The sequence below is a fragment of the Oncorhynchus nerka genome, linkage group LG25 (assembly GCF_034236695.1).
Source record: "Oncorhynchus nerka isolate Pitt River linkage group LG25, Oner_Uvic_2.0, whole genome shotgun sequence".
Lineage (NCBI taxonomy): Eukaryota > Metazoa > Chordata > Actinopteri > Salmoniformes > Salmonidae > Oncorhynchus > Oncorhynchus nerka.
In genome coordinates, this window is record NC_088420.1 from 39,361,371 (window position 1) to 39,383,831 (window position 22,461).

The 22,461-nt window shown below is 44.6% G+C and overlaps 1 protein-coding gene across 1 annotated transcript; it reads right to left on the reverse strand.

Moving 5' to 3' along the window:
• Positions 1-3,625: 3,625 nt before the first annotated feature.
• Positions 3,626-7,006, reverse strand: LOC135564535 (AP2-associated protein kinase 1-like). Its single transcript, XM_065009778.1, has 2 exons — positions 5,628-7,006; positions 3,626-5,511 (listed from the first exon to the last, which is right to left on the reverse strand). The coding sequence occupies exon 2, from the start codon at positions 4,677-4,679 to the stop codon at positions 3,879-3,881; it is 801 nt and encodes a 266-aa protein (XP_064865850.1). The 5' UTR covers positions 4,680-5,511; positions 5,628-7,006; the 3' UTR covers positions 3,626-3,878.
• Positions 7,007-22,461: the final 15,455 nt, after the last annotated feature.

Here is a 22,461-nt window from a genome sequence, read left to right on the forward strand (position 1 = left end):
TCAAAAAATGCACAAAAAAATGTAATGGAAAAGTGTTGCCTGCAAATGTATTCACCCCTTTGATATGAAGCCCCTAAATAAGATCTGGTGCAACCAATTACTTTCAGAAGTCACATAATTTGTTAAACAAAGTCCACCTGTGTGCAATCTAAGTGCCACATGATCTGTCACATGATCTCAGTATATATATATACACTTGTTCTGAAAGGCCCCAGAGTCTGCAACACCACTAAGCAAGGGGAACAACCAAGCAAGCAGCAGTATGAAGACCAAGGAGATCTCCAAACAGGTTAGGGACAAAGTTGTGGAGAAGTACAGATCAGGGTTGGGTTATAAAAAAATATCGGAAACTTTGGACATCCCACGGAGCACCATTAAATCCATTATTAAAAACTTGAAAGAATATGGCACCACAACAAACCTGCCAAGAGATGGCTGCCCACCAAAACGCACAGACCAGGCAAGGAGGGCATTAATCAGAGAGGCAACAAAGAAACCAAAGATAACCCTGAAGGAGCTGCAAAGCTCCACAGCGGAGATTGGAGTATCTGTCCATAGGACCACTTTAAGCCGTATACTCCACAGAGCTGGGCTTTACGGAAGAGTGGCCAGAAAAAAAGCCATTGCTTAAAGAAAGAAATAAGCAAATACTTTTGGTGTTTGCCAAAAGGCATGTGGGAGACTCCCCAAACATATTGAAGACGGTACTCTGGTCAGATGAGACTAAAATTGAGCTTTTTGGCCATCAAGGAAAATGCTATGTCTGGCGCAAACCCAACAACTCTCATCACCTCAAGAACACTTCACACAGTGAAGCATGTTGGTGGCAGCATCATGCTGAAAAGTTTTCCAGTGGCTAGATGTGCCAAGCTTATAGAGACATACCCCAAGAGACTTGCAGCTGTAATTGCTGCAAAAGGTGGCTCTACATATTATTGACTTTAGGGGGGCTGAATAGTTATTCATGCTCAAGTTTACCGTTTTTATTGTCTTATTTCTTGTTTGTTTCACAAGAAAAAATATGTTGCATCTTCAAAATGGTGGGCATGTTGTGTAAATCTAATGACATAACCCTCCCCCAAAAAATCTATTTTAATTCCAGGTTGTAATGCAACAACATTTGAAAAATGCCAAGGGGGTGAATACTTTCACAAGCCACTGCATATGTTTTGTGCTTCAAGACATTCATTCCGTAATAGAGTTGGTACATTCAGAAAGCTTGAACTGTGCCATTCACAGCTTCTCTTCTCTCCCCTCCACTTTGCTTCACTCCGCTCCTCTCTGCTCTCCTGTTCTGATGAGAATTAATGTACTCTGACATCCCCCGGGGACTCCCCCACTACCCCCACCACCACCCCTAATGAAGAAATACAGCCTGGCCAAAAACACAGAGGGAGAGAGGTAAGAAAAACATTTAAGATAAAAAGAGGAGGATTGAGGGAGAGAGAGGGAAGAGTACAAAGAGAAAGGACGAGAGGAGGGGAGAAAGAAGGAGTACAGGGAGGGAGAGATTGTAAGATATAGAGATGGGGAGAGAGAGAAAGACAAGGGAGAAAAGGGCTACATAGAGGGAAATAGAGGGAGGTATAAAGAGAAGGCGAGAGAAAAGGGAAGAGAAAGGGACAGGTTCTCTCTCAGTATGGATCCCTGGTCCCAGACATCTCCTGACTTATGGGTTAATCTGCCTCTACCATTAAGCACCATCACACTCTGATCACAGAGCAAAGGACAGGTCACTCACTACTACTACTGGTCTGGTCCCCATTCCTCCACTTCAGAAGAGGCTGTGGGTGCAGGAGAGCAGGGGGGTGCTTGGGCAAGGGTTAAGTGGAGGGGGGGGCATGTGGTGTGTGGAACAGGAGACCCCGGCTTGGTGGGTTGGAGGAGTTGCTGGGGATGGAGTATAAGGAGGGGGTCTGAGGAGACAGGAGGTGGGCAGGGGATAAGGGGGTAAGGGAAGGCTGTGGAAGGGTTTGGCTGCAGCCCAAGTCACATGGCCTGGATGGCCATACCCTGCCCCAGGGCAGCCAGGGGCAATGACAGCCCTAAAACTCCCCTAGGACCAGCAATACACCCTGTGCACAAACGTAAACACACACAGAATATGAGCATGGCTGCAAGAACAGAACGTGACCCCAAGACTGCAACAGAGTGACGACACACACGCCCTAAACGCTGACCACCACAGAATAAGTGTTACAAAGTCTCTTGTGGAGCAATGTCATCCACACACATCGCATGGACGTACGTGCCCATATGGTGTCCGACAGAGGCCCATGGTCAGGATGTCCTGTGTGACTGTCGGTATGAAAGTGTGAGAGAGTAGGTGACTCAAACTAATACCAACTGTGGCTCGGTCTCAAATAGCCTTGCATTGTGGGTAGCTCAGGTTACACATCCTCCGTTTTCACTTATCCTTTTCTAATCTCCTCTGACACACACACACTAAGACAGACAGTATCAGAGCACTAAGAGCAGAGGGAAGACAGACAGACAGTATCCGAGCACTAAGAGCAGAGGGAAGACAGACAGACAGTATCAGAGCACTAAGAGCAGAGGGAAGACAGACAGACAGTATCAGAGCACTAAGAGCAGAGGGAAGACAGACAGACAGTATCAGAGCACTAAGAGCAGAGGGAAGACAGACAGACAGTATCAGAGCACTAAGAGCAGAGGGAAGACAGACAGACAGTATCAGAGCACTAAGAGCAGAGGGAAGACAGACAGACAGTATCAGAGCACTAAGAGCAGAGGGAAGACAGACAGACAGTATCAGAGCACTAAGAGCAGAGGGAAGACAGACAGACAATATCAGAGCACTAAGAGCAGAGGGAAGACAGACAGACAATATCAGAGCACTAAGAGCAGAGGGAAGACAGACAGACAGTATCAGAGCACTAAGAGCAGAGGGAAGATAGACAGACAGTATCAGAGCACTAAGAGCAGAGGGAAGACAGACAGACAATATCAGAGCACTAAGAGCAGAGGGAAGACAGACAGACAGTATCAGAGCACTAAGAGCAGAGGGAATAAGCCAAATGAAAGTGTTATTAGGGCATGAAGACTGTGTGTGTGCATGTGTGTAATGACAGCAACATCGGGGGAGATAAAACCCTAAGGGTAGGAGAATAATGACTGATATGCACAGACCTCAAATGACAGACTTCATTATGCCTAACTCATCTGGGCATGTACTATACTGTATCAAGCATGAGGGAGTTAACTGCTCTGAAAAAAACACTAATGATCTTAGTTTTTTTCAATTGTTTAAGCACAATTTTGAAAACAGTGCCCGGTTTGTCAAAACACGACACACAATTAGCACAACCCTACACCAAAGTAGCACAACACTTCAGATCATTTGCAAAATGGAACACTTTTGTCAAAACTATACACGACTTCAGAAAAATAATATTTTGTTACCAAACGAAACACACATTTCATATGACTTCAATCTTTTTGAGCCAGTTACACAGTGTTGTTGCCAACCTAAAACACTTTCAGCAAGTCTAATTGTCAGTGATTAGAGTGCTGTAAATGAAGTACACAGAGAAAGTGCAACTGTACAAACACTACACAAGACCAATGCTGCAGACGGAGGAAAATATCATTTATTTCTCTCCGTGTACCCAAATCAGTCAACATGTCAACATGGAGAATCACAACAAAACATGTCCCAGTTTTCATGCTACTACAGTAGTGTGCATAACACTGTTAGCTCAGCAAACAGACAAACGTAAAATACTGTATCCAGTACAGGTTACAATTAGATGTAACAGTAAACAGTAAACAACAAACATAAAAAATAATCTGAAAAAAAATGACAATATATTGTACAGAAAATACTACAGTAAACATACTATACATTATCTCTTCTCCTAGCTGGATCTGACCAGATAATTATCAACATCACAAGCAATTTCATCATTAGCAAGACAACGTGGGAAGAACCGTCTTGAATGTCGAATCCATCCTTGAACAGCTGCGGCGTCGACTTGGTCACAGGCGTCCTCCATGGCCTGAATGAGGGGTACCTGAGCCTGGGGCTGGAGATCGTAAACCTTCCTGGCCTGAATGAGGGGTACCTGAGCCTGGGGCTGGAGATCGTAAACCTTCCTGGCCTGAATGAGGGGTACCTGAGCCTGGGGCTGGAGATCGTAAACCTTCCTGGCCTGAATGAGGGGTACCTGAGCCTGGGGCTGGAGATCGTAAACCTTCCTGGCCTGAATGAGGGGTACCTGAGCATGGGGCTGGAGATCGTAAACCTTCCTGGCCTGAATGAGGGGTACCTGAGCCTGGGGCTGGAGATCGTAAACCTTCCTGGCCTGAATGAGGGGTACCTGAGCCTGGGGCTGGAGATCGTAAACCTTCCTGGCCTGAATGAGGGGTACCTGGGCCTGGGGCTGGAGATCGTAAACCTTCCGGGCCTGAATGAGGGGTACCTGAGCCTGGGGCTGGAGTTCGTAAACCTTCCTGGCCTGAATGAGGGGTACCTGGGCCTGGGGCTGGAGATCGTAAACCTTCCGGGCCTGAATGAGGGGTACCTGAGCCTGGGGCTGGAGATCGTAAACCTTCCTGGCCTGAATGAGGGGTACCTGAGCCTTGGGCAGGAGATCGTAAACCTTCCTGGCCTGAATGAGGGGTACCTGAGCCTGGGGCTGGAGACCTTCCTCCGCCATGCAGAGAACAACTCTTCGACAGGGTTTAGAAACAGAGAGTATGGTGGAAGGTATAGTACTGTCATCTGTGGATGGTGTTGAAACCAGTTCTGGACCAAAGCAGAGCGGTGGAATGACACATTGTCCCAGATGACCGTGTTGTGCATCTGGTGCATTTCATTACCTGCTGTGACGATGTGGTGCAATCGATCCAAAAATGTGAGAATGTGAGGTGTGTTGTAAGGGCCCATTTTGGCATGACGGAGGACAACCCCATGCTGTGAAATGGCAGAGCAAAGGGTGATGTTACCCCCACGTTGCCCTGGGACATTGATTATAGCCCTGTGGCCAATGATACTTCTGCTTCTCCTTCTTGCTTTTGTGAGGTTGAACCCTGCCTCATCAATATATATGAATTCATGCAGGATTTCCTCAGCATCCATCTGCAAAACTCCCTAAAATACAGTGAAAGACAATATTGTGTAGTTCAGGATAGAACTAGTATACAGTCAATGTAAAGAAGTCATGTGTGCAGTATGCAACATCACAGTGCTAAAGTGAACAATACAAACCTCCACATACTCATGCTGCAGCCGTTTGACCCTCTGAATTCCGCTCAAAAGGCACTCGATAAAGTTGTTTCATTTGAACCTGATGTCTTTTCAGGATGCGTGCCAGTGTTGACTGAGAGACCTGATGGACATTATTGAAAATGGCATGGTCACCGATAATGTTGGCTTGTAGTTCTCTGAACCTGATAGCATTATTGGCCAAAACCATGTTTATTATCTCTCTCTCTTGTTCTTGCGTGAATATGGGCCCCCTTCCTCCTTGTCGTTCCCGACCCTCAATCCTATGTAGAGAATAATACATGTAACTTACTGTACAATGTCACAGGAAGGGGTATCACAAGTGCTGATATGGTGCAGACAATAAGCAGCTGATTACTGTAACTGTAGACAGATCTACCTGTTTTCCTGTCGAAAAGTCCTTATGACAGATGCCACTGTATATCTGCTAAGATTTGGCTGAACTCTCAGTCCAGCCTCCCTCAGCGTCAATCCGTGGTTCACAACATGGTCCACTAGTGTTGCACGAATGTCATTTGATAAGTTTGGTCCTCTTCTTCTTTGTGCACGTTCTCTTCCTGCTTCAGGTCTTCGTCGACCTCTGCCTCGGCCTCTACCTCCTTCTCCTCCTCTGTGTACTCCTTCTCCTCCTCTGTGTACTCCTTCTCCTCCTCTGTGTACTCCTTCTCCTCCTCTGTGTACTCATTCTCCTCCTCTGTGTACTCCTTCTCCTCCTCTGTGTACTCCTTCTCCTCCTCTGTGTACTCCTTCTCCTCCTCTGTGTACTCCTCCTCCTCCTCTGTGTACTCCTCCTCCTCTGTGTACTCCTTCTCCTCCTCTGTGTACTCCTCCTCCTCCTCTGTGTACTCCTTCTCCTCCTCTGTGTACTCCTCCTCCTCTGTGTACTCCTTCTCCTCCTCTGTGTACTCCTCCTCCTCCTCTGTGTACTCCTTCTCCTCCTCTGTGTACTCCTTCTCCTCCTCTGTGTACTCCTTCTCCTCCTCGGTGTACTCCTTCTCCTCCTCTGTGTACTCCTCCTCCTCCTCTGTGTACTCCTCCTCCTCTGTGTACTCCTCCTCCTCCTCTCACCCTCACTCTTCTTCTGACTCCTTCCATTTTGGTTGAAGGCAGGTGAACCTACCTGCTGCATTTCTATAGTGCTTAAACCTGATTGGTGTGTCTACAATTTAGCAATCATGTGTTTGTGCACCTGATGGCTGTGTTAAACAGATTGGCTCATAGGTGTGGCAATTTGACAGTCAGTGCTTTGAAATTGCAAGGAAGTGACATCATGATATACTTCTGTGTCTGATGTATACAAGTGTGTTTAGTGTTTTGCAAATCACTGTGTGTAATGTTTTGCAAATAGTGTGAAGCTGACAATGTGCTTACAGTTGTGCAAATCTAGCCTTGTGTTTTGCTCCTTGAGTGTAAGGTTTTGCTAATTGTGGGAAAAGTTACATTTTAGTGTGTAAGCAATTGTAAAAAACTGTAAGCAAAACCTAAGTATAGATTTATTTTCTTAGCGGTCCAAACCAGACGATCAGGCTGCTTTCTGTTTTTGAAGACCCCTGGGGCGATGATATTGCTACAGTATAACTGATTTGTATTGGAATAAACAAAAACAACCACAGAGTAGGAGAATGGGACAGACAGGTTTATAGTGAGAGGGGTGGGGTGGAGAGTTGTGTACTTACAGTTTCTTGGCCTTGAATGAGTCAGCGAACTCTGACACGGTGGAGAGAGGCCAGGTCCAACCTCATGGCCTCCACCCTGGCCTTGTGCTGCAAAGAGAACAAACACAACACATCATCATGGCCATCCTCATCATGACTCCACGACATATTGAGAATCAGTCACACACATGCACACACACTCGCTCCTGGTCTGCCTCCCATAAATCAGAAGCAGACATTTAGATTGACATCAGCTGATGTTGAGGTAGACCAGACAGTGTGCAGATGTCTGCAGATCTGATGAGACATCACAGCCCAACTACAGCAGACAGACACTATTATGTCTCAGGATGTCGTCTCAGGTTCACATGGTACTGCCGGTTCTGTCTGTCTGCTGCCAGAGTGTGCGTGCATGTGTAGTTCATCACACACCATATGCCGGTAGACAGGAGAGGAGGAGAGTGGAGAGGAGATTAAGCGGTGAAAGATAGATTACTGTAGAGCTGAATACATAGTTGCATTTACACACTGAATACAGACTACTCATCATCTACTCTATCAGACTGGATTCAGTCTACATACACAGCTGATCCTGCCAGATATGTATTATCATGACCAGGTATAGAACCCAGTCCTCAGCCCTGTCCCCTCACAGCAGTCACACGTTTGTTCTTAGTGTTTTAACTCAGGACCCCTGCTCTCCATATAACATACAAGTAGGGCTAATCAGATTTCCATACCTTCATACCGTTGTGATACCATACCGGGGTGTAGGTTATTATAGACAGTGCACACAAGGGTTCGTTATATATCTTTCAAAACGATCCAGGAGGGGATTGATTGTCTCTGCTGGAACCAAGAAGCTTGATCTTGACATCTAGCCACTTAGCTAGCAAGTTAGCAAACCAAATGCATAGCTGTTTCCCTGAGCTGGAGATAATTCATTTGGCACCACGTGCACAGATAGGGAGAGCACATGCCCCTTTCCCCTTCCAGTCTTCAAAGTGGCCTTTTCGGTGGTGGTCAAAAAAAATAGCTGGTTGCTGTTCTGAACCCACTGCCCACAAGTTGTCGTTAAATTCTCATCTATGCTTCAGAACCAAAACGTTGCGTGTCTTGATTGTTGACCAATGACCAGTCATCGGCGTTGGCGCACATATCCAGATTAGTGACCAGACAGAACTTGTTTCACTTCCTCCAGTTTTGCCTGACGAAAACAGAGCAGTCCTACGTTTATGTTATCCATATAAAACACTATTTAGAAATCTACTATGGAGGCATCTTTCCCAGAACAACAACAGGGTACTGGTGGGGTGCCATTTTTGGGGTTTGAGCACATGCCCCCCAAAAGGTCTGTCTTAGGTAGTTAACTTATAGTTAGTTATAAGCACCCCCCCCCCTCCTCCCCAACCCAATTGTTATTTTTTTGGTATTAAAATCCTTTTCCGTCTGTATTTTAAAATATCCCGGTATACTGTATATATGGTATGTCACCCAAGCCTACATACAAGTACACACACGGGACCTGCAGCATGTGCAGGTGTGTGAGGTGTGTGATTGTGTGTGAGTGTAGCGTGAACCAGGGAAGCGTGTGTTCCTCTCAGACCAATGGTCCGTTAGACTCGTCCCTCAAGCCAGAGAAAAACACCACTCCTGGGATTCCACCGTCTGGGATTGGGAATATCAGCTATTCCTGATGCACGCGCACACACACACACTTCCCACCGCTGTTTGTCCCTGGAGAGCACTGTCAGCTCACATTACCCCAGGAAAGAGCGTTCAATGTTCCGCTCTCCGCTTCCGACTCCCCCGTCAGCCTTTTTCCACATCTCATCTCTATCCCAGGAACGTCATGAGGGAGCGTCTTTCCTTCGTGCAGAGAGTAACTGTACAGGACACCACAGCAAGGACACATATGGAACAATACCCGCCAGCCAAACACGCCAAGGGTTAACAGCTCCTTCATATTTAAGGTACATTTTTCAGGAGTTTTACAATTGTATTTACTGCCCCTATAAGTATCTACACATTCACACACACACATATTCAATTCTGCGACTCAAGGGTAAAAGCAGACCAGCGTAGAAGGATCTAATCTGAATGGTGCTCTTGATGCTATGATATACCATTCCAGGGCTGCTATTACACAGAGTTAAGGAGGTGATGATGGCCATTATACATGTCTGATTATAGGGAGATCGTGGATGTTTCGTATGATCTACACACAGCATTAATCACAGGTGAGAGAGTATGATCAGCTCCTTTAATGACCCTGTAAAAGTGGCACACAACAAACACACGGTCTAAACCTCCCTCGTTTCCCTTACTAGAGACTGGTTTCCTCCTGCCTAGGGAGGTTTTCCTGACCACTCATTTCTACTTGATCTATAGGGGTTTCGGCCGGGATTGCTGTTAAAACCATTTGGGACATGTATCAATATGAATACAATATGACAAATGGATCTACTCCTGTTTCTCAGTGACAGAGAAGATGTCTGAAGATCCTCAGAGAGAGAGAGAGAGAGAGAGAGATGGAGGAATGGAGGGGGTATGGGGGAAGGGGGGTACTGGAGCAAATCTAGCAGAGGGAGGTGAGCAGCCTGCCTCCTAACCTTCCCTCCCTCCCTCCACCTGCCTGCCTACCCTCCCTATACAGATTGAAGTCTTGCGAAGAAAATAAACTTTATTGCCTGGAAAGAGGGGGAAAAGCATGTAAAAAGCATTAAAGCGATGGAGGTGAACAATTAGACAGATGGCCAGGTTTCAGAAGGAGAAAAGGGGGGAAAAGGAGAGAGGCAGAAAGAGCAAGAGAGAACATGCAGACGCAATTGTTCAGGGGTTTAACGAGGAGGCTGACAAGTCGTGGTCTCCTGAAGGGCGTTGAGGAAGTGAGAGTCAGTGAAGCTGCTCTGGTAACACTGAGTGCACTAACGCTGACTAGGCTACACCAGGGGACGCTAGTGGACTGGTGACATGGCTACTGGCTACATACCACCTTGGACTTCTGTCAGATACTAACTCTGACTTTGGTGAAATACAAATTCTGGCTAAATTCTCAGACTTTGAAAGTATTATTCCATTGACTGGCTGAATATTAAAAACAGAATCATAAAGTCAATGCATCACCTTCCACTCAGGTTTTGGGTGGATTTAGGAGCAGACTGAGCAAGATGGTCTGGGGTCTTTCTGTCATCTGTCTGTCTGTCGGCAAAAACAGCCACATGTTGGGGACTCAAAGCACAAGGTCACCATGATGACAACACAAGCTTCAGATCCCACTCCCTCCCCCTGCCCCCCCCCCCCACACCGCCCCACCCATCACCCCAGAGAACAGCTGCCTGTAACATCACTGTGACCTTTCTGACTTTCACCACAGAGAGAGAGAGAGAGAGAGAGAGAGAGAGAGAGAGAGAGAGAGAGAGAGAGAGAGAGAGAGAGAGAGAGAGAGAATAAAGAGAGTGTGTGGGGAGACGGGGGGGAGTGAGAAAGAAAAGAGCTAGAGAGATACAGAAAGAGAGAGATCTGGGAGGAAAGAGCAAGAAATGGGATGGATGGACATCAGAAATAGAGGAAGGACTAAAAACAAACAAAAAATAACTATTGTCAAGTAGACTGTCTGTAAAATGTGTATAAGATGTATAAATTGAAGGTAAAAGCAGAAGTGTTTATTAGTTTACTCCAATTGGGGGATCGGTGGTAGGGTTTGCGGGTAATAAAGGTGTAGTCTTTAAAAAGTATGTATGTCTATATAGGTATGTGTATGTATATGTATATATGTATGCATGTGTGTATGGATATATATATTTACCAAAAAAATATATGGGTTATTGGAAATGATACAGACAATTACATTGATGGAACCAATATTCTTTCCGCTATATTTAGCTGATCCAACCCTAATAGATAAAAAGAAAGGGGACGGGGGAAATACACTCAAATATAACAAGAGGATGACGGGATCCTTTCTCTCTTATGAAATAAAATCACATACTCTCCTGCATTACACAGATGAGCAGAGAAGGAAAGTAAAGTCAGACAGGTACCACACACCTGAGACAAATGGCAGGTACCACACACCTGAGACAAATGGCAGGTACCACACACCTGAGACAAATGACAGGTTCCACACACCTGAGACAAATGGCAGGTACCACACACCTGAGACAAATGACAGGTACCACACACCTGAGACAAATGACAGGTACCACACACCTGAGACAAATGACAGGTACCACACACCTGAGACAAATGACAGGTACCACACACCTGAGACAAATGACAGGTGCCACACACCTGAGACAAATGACAGGTACCACACACCTGAGACAAATGACAGGTACCACACACCTGAGACAAATGACAGGTACCACACACCTGAGACAAATGACAGGTACCACACACCTGAGACAAATGACAGGTACCACACACCTGAGACAAATGACAGGTACCACACACCTGAGACAAATGACAGGTACCACACACCTGAGACAAATGACAGGTACCACACACCTGAGACAAATGACAGGTACCACACACCTGAGACAAATGACAGGTACCACACACCTGAGACAAATGACAGGTACCACACACCTGAGACAGATGACAGGTACCACACACCTGAGACAAATGACAGGTACCACACACCTCCTCCCAAGTGTGTTGAGAGATGCATAGAGTTTTAAGAGACAGAGGGAGAGAGGAAAGCGGGAGGAATTGCGGGTGGCGACTGTAATATCATTCTAAACTTGGCCATCCAATCCAATCAAATTAAGAGGTATGAGGGGACCGAGCCCCTTCCTGTTCAATAAGACTAGACCACTCTACCGTCCCCTTCCACACACACACACACACACACACACACACACACACACACCACTGACCCCTTTAATAGTGTTGAAGCCAGCCCTAATGGAGCTAGAAGAGTGGAACGGCCAAATAATGCACTGGGTTAATGCACTAGCTCCCTCTCACCCCCCTCACCCATACTGCCCCTCTCACCTCACCTCACCTCACCTCACCAACCACCTCCCACAGGACTGAGGACACTTACGAGATCAAACACCCCCCACTCAACCCAACCTATCAGGAGTAACGGAGAAAAGGATACAGACGGGGGATGAGGAGAAATATAGGGAGATATAGAGAAAGGGAGATGGAGCAGGATTATATCATCATCATAACCAAGTAGTTCTAACATTTAATTAGCCGTTTATATGTAATCAGGCAAACTCTCAGTAACAATTGTAATGTTGCGTGTCAATACTGTTAACAGAAAGTAAAATTATACCAAGTTCTATGTGTGAAAGTGAGTGAGCAGAGAAGTCCCCATGTGAAAAGGGCACCTTATGAAAGCAATTAAGAGAGCTGGCTTTGAACAGCTCAGTCAGCCACAGCCTGAGACTAGAACAGGCCTGACTGGAGGGAAGAGAACAAAACAGAATAAAACCTTTATGACCTTGTCCTGACCACTCCACTTGGTCATCAGCTTTTAAGACTGTATTTGATCAGAGATATACTAAACAAAAATATCAAACGCAACATGCAAACAATTTCAAAGATTTTACTGAGTTACAGTTCACGTAAGAAAATCAGTCAATTGAAATTCATGAGGCTCTGATCTATGGATTTCATATGAAATCAAATCAAATTTTATTTGTCACAGTTACATTCCCCAGTTTCTGTGTTGTTGTTTGTATGTGTTGGTGTGTATTTCAGGAAATGGCTTCCTGAAGTCCAAAGCAGCTGAAGTCTGGACTTCAGTCCAAAGCACCCCTTTCCTGAAGTCCAAAGCACCCCTTTCCTGAAGTCCAAAGCACCCCTTTTCCTGAAGTCCAAAGCACCCCTTTCCTGAAGTCCAAAGCACCCCTTTCCTGAAGTCCAAAGCACCCCTTTTCCTGAAGTCCAAAGCACCCCTTTTCCTGAAGTCCAAAGCACCCTTTTCCTGAAGTCCAAAGCACCCCTTTTCCTGAAGTCCAAAGCACCCCTTTTCCTGAAGTCCAAAGCACCCCCTTTCCTGAAGTCCAAAGCACTCTTTAACTTTAACTTTTACTTTCTTCACTTTGGTTCCATCCAGCCCCTTTTCCCCAAATTACAGTGTGAAGGAAATAAATTCCCTGTGGAAGGTAATTTTCTCTGTCATCCTTACCCGCACCTACAATCACATAACTCTTTCACTCCATGGAGAGTTGAGTGTAGCAGGGTGTTGCGTTCCCTCCAAGAGGTGTGCGTAACAGTCACATGCGCAGAATACAACAGGTTACAGTGAAATGCTTACTTACAAGCCCTTAACCAACAATGTAGTCAAGAAAAGTACAAAATAAACAAAAGTAACAATTAAAGAGCAGCAGTAAAATAACAACGAGGCTATATAAGCCGAGCAGTTGCCAAACCACATTACTGGGAAAACAGTTATGCATCTGTTTGTCACAGATACCTTAAAGAGTAGAGGCATGGATCAGAAAACCAGTCAGTATCTGGTGTGACCACCATTTGCCTCATGCAGCACAACACATCTTCACATAGTTGATTAGGCTGTTGACTATGGCCTGTGGAGTGTTGTCCCACTCTTCAATGACTATGCGAAGTTGCTGGATATTGGCGGGATCAGGAACATGGTGTCGTACACGTCAATCCAGAGCATCATAAACATCAGCTCAATGGGTGACATGTCTGGTGAGTATACAGGCCATGGAAGAACTGGGACATTTTTATTTTCCAGGAATTGTGTACAAACCCTTGCGACATGAGGCCATGCATTATCATGAGGCTGTGCATTATCATGCTGAAAGATGAGGTGATGGCAGCGGATGAATGGCACGACAATGGGCCCCAGGATCTCGTTACAATTTCTCCGTGCATTCAAATTTCCATTGATTAAATGCAATAGTGTTTGTTGTCATTAGCTATGCCTGCCCATACCATAACCCCATCGCCACCATGGGGCACTCAGAACGTTGACATCAGCAATCAGCATACAAGCTGTCTGCGGTTGTGAGGCCGGTTGGACGTACTGTCAAATTATCTAAAACAACGTTGGAGGCAGCTTATGGTAGAGAAATTAATATTAAAATATCTGGCAACAGCTCTGGCGGACATTGCATGCTCCCTCACAACTTGCGACATCTGTGGGATTGTGTTGTGTAACAAAACTGCACATTTTAGAGTGGCCTTTTATTGTCCCCAGCACAAGGTGCTCCTGTGTAATGATCATGTTGTTTTATTCAGCTTCTTGATATGCCACACCTGTCAGGTGGATGGATTTTCTTGGCGAAATAGAAATGCTCACTAACAGGGATGTATACACATTTGTGCACAACATTTGATATAAATAAGCTTTTAGTGCGTATGAAACACTTCTGGGATATTTTATTTCAGCTCATGAAACCATTGAAATGTTGCGTTTAACATGTTTGTTCAGTGTATATATTTGGGGTAGAAAGAGAAAAGGGGAAAGAGGGAAACGGCAGCATGAACTGGTCATAAATCATCCTGCCAGAAATGTGACATTCCTTCATAAATACCCACCAATCTCCTCTCCACCTGGCTGAGTCACACAGGCATACATACGAACACACGGATACACACACACCTCCACCTGGCTGTGTCTCTACTTAGGATCTGAGTCTAAGTACTGAGCTCCCTTTCTCAATTATACACACACACACACACACACACACACACACACACACACACACACACACACACACACACACACACACACACACACACACACACACACACACACACACACACACACACACACACACACACACACACACACACACACACACACACACACACCACAATTAATAGTGAGGCCAGTCTCTGGTAGGAAGGGAAAAGTGCCTGTTCAGCACATACAGGCAGAATATGTCATTTCCTCCAGTTAAGTCGGTATTAAATTGATTTCTTCTCTGTCTGACACAGACAGGGTTTTCCCCCCTAATGAAAGCAGGGTAATCTACAGGTTTTCCTTTTCCTGAAATCAAGTTACAAATCAAGCGACTGTTGAGCTGATATGGGGAAAGGTGAGGGAAGGACGCAGGATGATTTTCCAGATGAGGAACATGGAGACTGAGGCACATATCGTACGACCTGATACTTTCAACACTGGAGAGCAACTCACACAAACACACAGAGGCAGTATTTCTATTCCATGTATTTGTAAGGTGTATTTAATTACATTTGAATTTCTTTTTAGTATTTTGTCATTTGTGTTTCACTGGCCTAAACTACAATCCAATGTATTTTGTCATTTGTGTTTCACTGGCCTAAACTACAATCCAATGTATTTTGTCATTTGTGTTTCACTGGCCTAAACTACAATCCAATGTATTTTGTCATTTGTGTTTCACTGGCCTAAACTACAATCCAATGTATTTTGTCATTTGTGTTTCACTGGCCTAAACTACAATCCAATGTATTTTGTCATTTGTGTTTCACTGGCCTAAACTACAATCCAATGTATTTTGTCATTTGTGTTTCACTGGCCTAAACTACAATCCAATGTATTTTGTCATTTGTGTTTCACTGGCCTAAACTACAATCCAATGTATTTTGTCATTTGTGTTTCACTGGCCTAAACTACAATCCAATGTATTTTGTCATTTGTGTTTCACTGGCCTAAACTACAATCCAATGTATTTTGTCATTTGTGTTTCACTGGCCTAAACTACAATCCAATGTATTTTGTCATTTGTGTTTCACTGGCCTAAACTACAATCCAATGTATTTTGTCATTTGTGTTTCACTGGCCTAAACTACAATCCAATGTATTTTGTCCTGTTGGTAAACCCTGCAATTACGACTGTAATTAAACACATGAATGAATTAAAGCTTCAATGTGTTAATTCAAGTGGTGTGAACTGTGCTCAGAGAGACGAGGGAGAGTGTCAGTGAGAGAGAGATAATAGAAAGCCAGGAAGAGAGAGAAAAAGGAAGAGTTAGATATAGAAACAAATATTTCCTATTTCTCTCTGACATGGAAGTTAAGTGGTGTGAGCAGTGTGTGTTTTACTGGTGTCTGTTCCTGTGATTACAGCTCCTAGTCTGGTGAATAATCACCACTATATACCAGGCCTAGGCTAGTCTACTAGGAGATGACATACGACCGCATTATAGTTGTTTCAGTCACTTTAACAAGAGAACAGGCCTTCGGAGAGGACACTAAGAGAAAGATACATCAGGACTGAGAGATGCTATTAGTATGTCTTAGAATAGACAGAAGTGTTACTGTCTCTCTGGACAGAGAAGGGAATGGAGGTCTGAGTAGAGAGAGGTCTTTTGGAGACCTGTGTTTCTTTATCCTCCAGCAAAACATAAAGTACAGCACAAGAAATAAAGACAGAGAGAGATGGGAAATGAAGAGGACAGAGAGGTCATCATAATTGCAGCGTTTGCTTTTCAGATGAAGACAGAGCAGGGCCATGGGGCCTCAGGCACAGATCACGCGCACAGACGCCCTTTGCTCCTCTTCTATTCCTCCTTCTCCTCCCTCTCTCATATTCCTCCTTCTCCTCCCTCTCTCATATTCCTCCTCCTTCTCCTCCCTCTCTCATATTCCTCCTTCTCCTCCCTCTCTCATATTCCTCCTCCTTTTCCTCCCTCTCTCATATTCCTCCTCCTTCTCCTCCCTCTCTCATATTCCTCCTTCTCCTCCCTCTCTCATATTCCTCCTCCTTCTCTCATATTCCTCTTTCTCCTCCCTCTCTCATATTCCTCCTCCTTCTCCTCCCTCTCATATTCCTCCTTCTCCTCCCTCTCTCATATTCCTCCTCCTTCTCCTCCCTCTCTCATATTCCTCCTTCTCCTCTCTCTCTCATATTCCTCCTCCTCCTCCCTCTCTCATATTCCTCCTTCTCCTCCCTCGCTCATGTTCCTCCTCTCATATACATCTTTCTACTTCAGTGCAGCATTAGATTTGCATCAGAAAGTGACAGAGATTTAAATAAGGTGCCGTTGTTATCATACAGACATCCCGGCTGACTCTTTTCTCTCCTCATCTCTCTACTCTCCTTTCATCCTCCTCTCCCCACAGCTCTCTTATCCCTCCATCTCTCTCTCCCTCCTTTTCCCCTCTCCTCCCTTTTATCCCCCCCTTTCCGCAAGATATGCCGACGGTGCAGGTTTTCCCGGCGTGCGTGTCTTCTGTGTTACCAATACTCTAACAACCAGGGTCTTAATGTGATCCATATTGCTCTGTAATATCCACATCTCACAATAAACACTAGCAATCACATATTCACACCAAGCTTATTTTGCAATTCTGTAGAGAGCTTTGGTGATGGGGTGGCGGACGGCACACAGCTTTAGATGCTGATTATGTCTGGGCTAGATAACAAAGAAGTCACAAACTACAAGACCCCACTTCACTTTACTCACACAACTTTCTATTTGTGAGTGTCAGCAAATAAGCTGCCTTTCTGAAGATACAAAATAATGCCGTTCTTTTCAAGTGCTCTTTTGCCGTGTGATTGCTTTGTTCCGAATTAGTGGGTTGCTGTATCTTTCTTTACCTCTTCCGAAAGATGCGGCCAATACGCTTTGTCATCTCAGTAACTTAAGGGCTGGCAATCTAACACAAACACACACGCGCTCGCACACACAGATGATAAATGAAGTCCCTTTGATTTAGTTTATTCCTCTGCTCCGCGTGTGCATTATAAAAACACAAGTGTAGCATAATTGAATAAGAAAAGGATCCGGCCATTATGATGCATGGAGGTCTTTGATCTGAATAATGTAATCATTTATATTTTGATGAGGGAATGTTCTCAGACTGGGTTCTGGAACCACTTTCATTAAACTCTTTTGTTTAGGAACGTTCTAAACTAAACTGCTAAGTGCTTTCCATTGTCACAAGGGTTTAGCCTGGAAATAACATTTTAAAAGTGTTCTTTTTTTTTCTCAATCTCTTGCTCGCTCTCACTTTGGGTTAAACAATCTTACTTTATTTCCTTACCTGATTTAGTGCCATTGCAGCCCAATACCTGATTGTGCTATATAGAGTTTTTTATGAAAAGTATTCTCCTCGTGTGTTCTTAAATCCCCTCTCTCCTGGTCGTGAACCACAGAGGAGCTCATGGAACAATGTACAGTAATATATGCGTCACATGACCCAGGCGAAGGTCAGGGGTCAGGCAGCCCCAGACTGTCAGTGGACCAGAGTATGAGAGGGAACAAGCCATGCCTCGTCAACAATTTGTGTTATTGTTTTAATTCATGCACCCTCATTCAATTTACTTTGCCTGGGAACAGAGGGACAAGTGAATTAACAAATGACTGGCAGGGGGGTGAGGCTACGAGCGGTGAAAGGCGGACGGACACCTCGTCCCTCCATCTCACTATCCCTCCATCTCTCTCCTCAGTAGAGGTGTAATTACATTAAAAGAGACTATTATTTCCCAGTATGGTGCGTTGCGTTGCAGAGTTGGATAGGCCTGTCTATGGGTCTTGCATCTAAATGTAATCAGGCTCCGTGTTAATTGAGTTGGGCTGGGCCGTGCGCCATGAATTGACTAACAATACCCAGAGAGAGGGGGGGGGGGGGACAGACAGACAAAGTGTGTAAAGGTATTCATGCATCTTGATCTGTAAGATCTGAAACAAAGTATTCATGAAATGTAATAAATTAAAATAAATTAAAATTATTTTTCAAATGTCCTCTTTGCTACTGTATAATGAAAGCCATGTAAGATTGGGTGTCCTTTCCAACGTTTTAAAAGAGGATATTCGATTCTTGATTTCAGAATGACCAAGAGCAAAGCACAAATTAGAGCTAGTTGACCGTGGTAAAATGTGGACGGGAATTTCCCAGTGTAACCTACAGTGCCTTCAGAAAGAATTCACATGCCTCTACTTTTTCCACATGCTGTTGTTACAGCTTGAATTTAAAATGGATTCAATTGAATTTTTGTCGTCACTGGCCTACACACAATACCCCATAATGTCAAAGTGGAATTACATTTTTCTTTGTCTTTTTTACAAATTAATCATTAAGTACTCAACCCCTTTGTTATGGCAACCCAAAATAAGTTCAGGAGTAAAAAAAAAGAGAGAGTAAAATACACTATATATACAAAACTATGTGGACACCCCCTTTAAATGAGTGGATTTGACTATTTCAGCTACACCCGTTGCTGACAGGTATATAGAACCCGAGCACACAGCCATGCAATCTCCATAGACAAGCATTGGCAGTAGAATGGCCTTACTGAAGAGCTCAGTGACTTTCAACATGGCACCGTCATAGGATGCCACCTTTCCAACAAGTCAGTTTGTCAGATTTCTGCCCTGCTAGAGGAGCAACAACAGCTCAGCTGCGAAGTGGTAGGCCACACAAGCTCACATAATGGTGCTGAAGCGTGTAGTGCGTAAAAATGTGTCTGTCCTCGGTTGCAATACACTACAAATTTCCAAACTGCCTGTGGAAGCAAAATCAGCACAAGAACTGTTCGTCGGGAGCTTCATGAAATGGGTTTCTAATGCCGAGCTGCTGCACACAAGCCTAAGGAAACACGTTCTCTGATTTGATGAATCCTGCTTCACCATCTGGCAGTCCGACGGACGAATGGATGCCAGGAGAACACTACCTGCCCGAATGAATAGTGCCAACTATAAAGTTTGGTGGAGGAGGAATAATTGTCTGGGGCTGTTTTTAATGGTTTAGGCTAGGCCCCTTAGTTCCAGTGAAGGGAAATATTAACGCTACAGCATACGACGATTCTGTGCTTCCAACTTTATGTCACCAGTTTAGGGAAGGCCCTTTCCTGTTTCAGCATGACAATGCCCCCGTGCATAAAGCAAGGTCCATACAGAAATGGTTTGTCGAGATCAGTGTGGAAGAACTTGACTGGCCTGCACAGAGCCCTGATCTCAACCCCATTGAACACCTTTGGGATGAATTAGAAAGCCGACTGCTAGCCAGGCCTAATCACCCAACATCATTAATGTTCTTGTGGCTGAATGGAAGCAAGTCCCTGCAGCAATGTTCCACCATCTAGTGGAAAGCCCTCCCAGAAGAGTGGAGGCTGTTATAGCAGCAAATGGGGACCAATTCCATATTAACGCCCATACTTTTGGAATGAGATGTTCGACGATCAGGTGTCCATATGCTTTTGGTCACGTAGTGTAAGTTTCATAGACTCACACAGTGAGCAATAATAGTGTTTAAAAAAAAATGATGACTACTTCATCTCTGTACCCCACACATACAAGTATCTGTAAGGTCCCTCAGTTGAGCAGTGAATTTCAAACACAGATTCAACTACAAATACCTGGGAGGTTTTCCAATGCCTTGCAAAGGGCACCTATTGGTAGATGGGTAAACATTTAAAGAAGCAGATATTGAATGTCGCTTTGAGCCTGGTGAAGTTATTAATGACACTTTGGATGGTGTATCAATACACCCAGTCAGTACAAATCTCACCATAAGGCCAATGGTGACTTTAAAACAGTTTAACAGGGTTTAATGGCTGTGATAGGAGAAAACGGAGGATGGTTTAACATTGTAGTTACTCCACAATACTAATCTAAATGACAAAGTGAAAATACAAATATTCCAAAACATGTATCCTGTTTGCAACAAGGCACTAAAGTCATACTGCAAAAAAACGTGGCAAAGCAATTACATTTTTGTCCTGAATACAAAGTGTTATGTTTGAGGCAAATACAACAGATCACCGAGTACCACTCTCCAGTATTTTGTATAGATCTTTAACAAAAAATGACAATTCAATCTATTTTAATCACACTTTGGAACACGACAATATGTGGGAGAAGTCAAGGGGTGTGAATACTTTCTGAAAGCACTGTAGTTCTTAACCATATAAAGAACTGATCTTCCCATCCACAATCTAACCAAAAGAACACCTCCCCCCAAAAACCACTAACACACACCTCTCGTCACTGTTGTAGTATACAGGACCACAATGGAAAACATTTCTGACTTGATTGTCATCGTCGATGATTCCTATTGTGCATGTTCTTTGTTACGTAGAGTTTTTTTTCTAGCCATCTAATCTCTACTAAATTGGTCTCCTCTTAGCAGCGTCCTGTACTAGTGGAAACAACAGTCCTTTCCTCATTAACTTGTAGGTAGAGATGCTCCGTAGCATGAAATTACCCGTGAGCCTCCCTCTCCAAATAACCCAGTTTGCAAACAAATGATCCGAGCAGACGCAGTAAAAGTCAGATGATTAAAATAATAGGAGGGATTTAAAACTGCCTCCACAGAACAATTCAGCAAAGGACTGCACAATTACTCCTTCTACTTCTCCCCTGTTCATTCCACCTCTCCTCCACTGTCCTCCCTCACTTCACGGTGTCCATTTGTTTAGACGGATATAGAAAGGGTGTAAAGAATGGGGTGGCAGGTAGCCTAGGGGTTAAGAGCTTAGGGCCAGTAACCGAAAGGTCATTGGTTTGAATCCCTGTGTTGACTAGGTGAAAAATCTATTCATGTTTCCTTGAGCAAGGAACTCACTCTGGATAAGAGCATCTGCTAAAATGTTAAAAGTATTAGATTTACTTCTACTAGACATGCAGCGTCACCTTTTCTGTTGCACTACTTTCTTTTGAAGCAACTCATATTGGCACTTAAATCTATTCCTATATAATACTCTGGTCAACACTTATTATACCACCATGAGACTCCCTACCCTTCTCTCTCAGCCCCTAAATCTGTGCTAAATTACAGAAGGATGGAGGGGAAAGAAGGAGGAGGAAGAGTGTTGCCAGTGTTCTCAGGTCTACATTATCTCGGAGTTATCGTCACCATTTGCATGTCAAACAGCCTCCGTGGAGGGCTGGCCACTGTGGTACCACCCCCAGCACAATCAGGGAGATTTACCGAGCCTCACGGCCCACCTTGGGCATCTCCGGATGGGGCAGACAGCCCATTCCTAGCCCCTGGTCTCACTAGGGGCCCTCTGGGCCTCATCCAGGAGCTGGGGAATGGCAGCACTTAACAAGACTGAGGAAGACCAAAATAGAGAACCATCGAGCAGATGAAAAAAAAGAACTGAGGGCAGAACAAAGCATCTGTCTGGTGATAAAGGATGATCCACAACAACAGTGTCTGCATATTGTTTCTGCTGGGTTGATGTCTTATTATACCATAATAGAAGAACAGGTATGAACTTCTGACCCTGTGAGAGGATGGTTCATTTCAGTGTCAATGGGGACATCGTCCCTCCGCTCCTCAGGAGCAAATGCAACGACTTCACCCCGTAAAGCTGCTCCACACACCTTATGCAGCTGTGTAACAGAGAGCGTTATGTAGTATCATTTGCAGATAGTTAATTGCTCACCTGAGAGGTCTCTGTCCCGTTAATGCTGTCTCATGGCTGAACTCTGCCAGGGTAACACACACACACACTCTGCCAGGGTAACACACACACACATTCTGCTGTATTGATATTGTGACGCCAGCATCTGTTCACCTCCTCGTTACTGCTTAGCCCACAGCACGGCCTCCTATCTGACTGACTGACTGTGAGTGTGTGTGTGTGTGTGTGTGTGTGTGTGTGTGTGTGTGTGTGTGTGTGTGTGTGTGTGTGT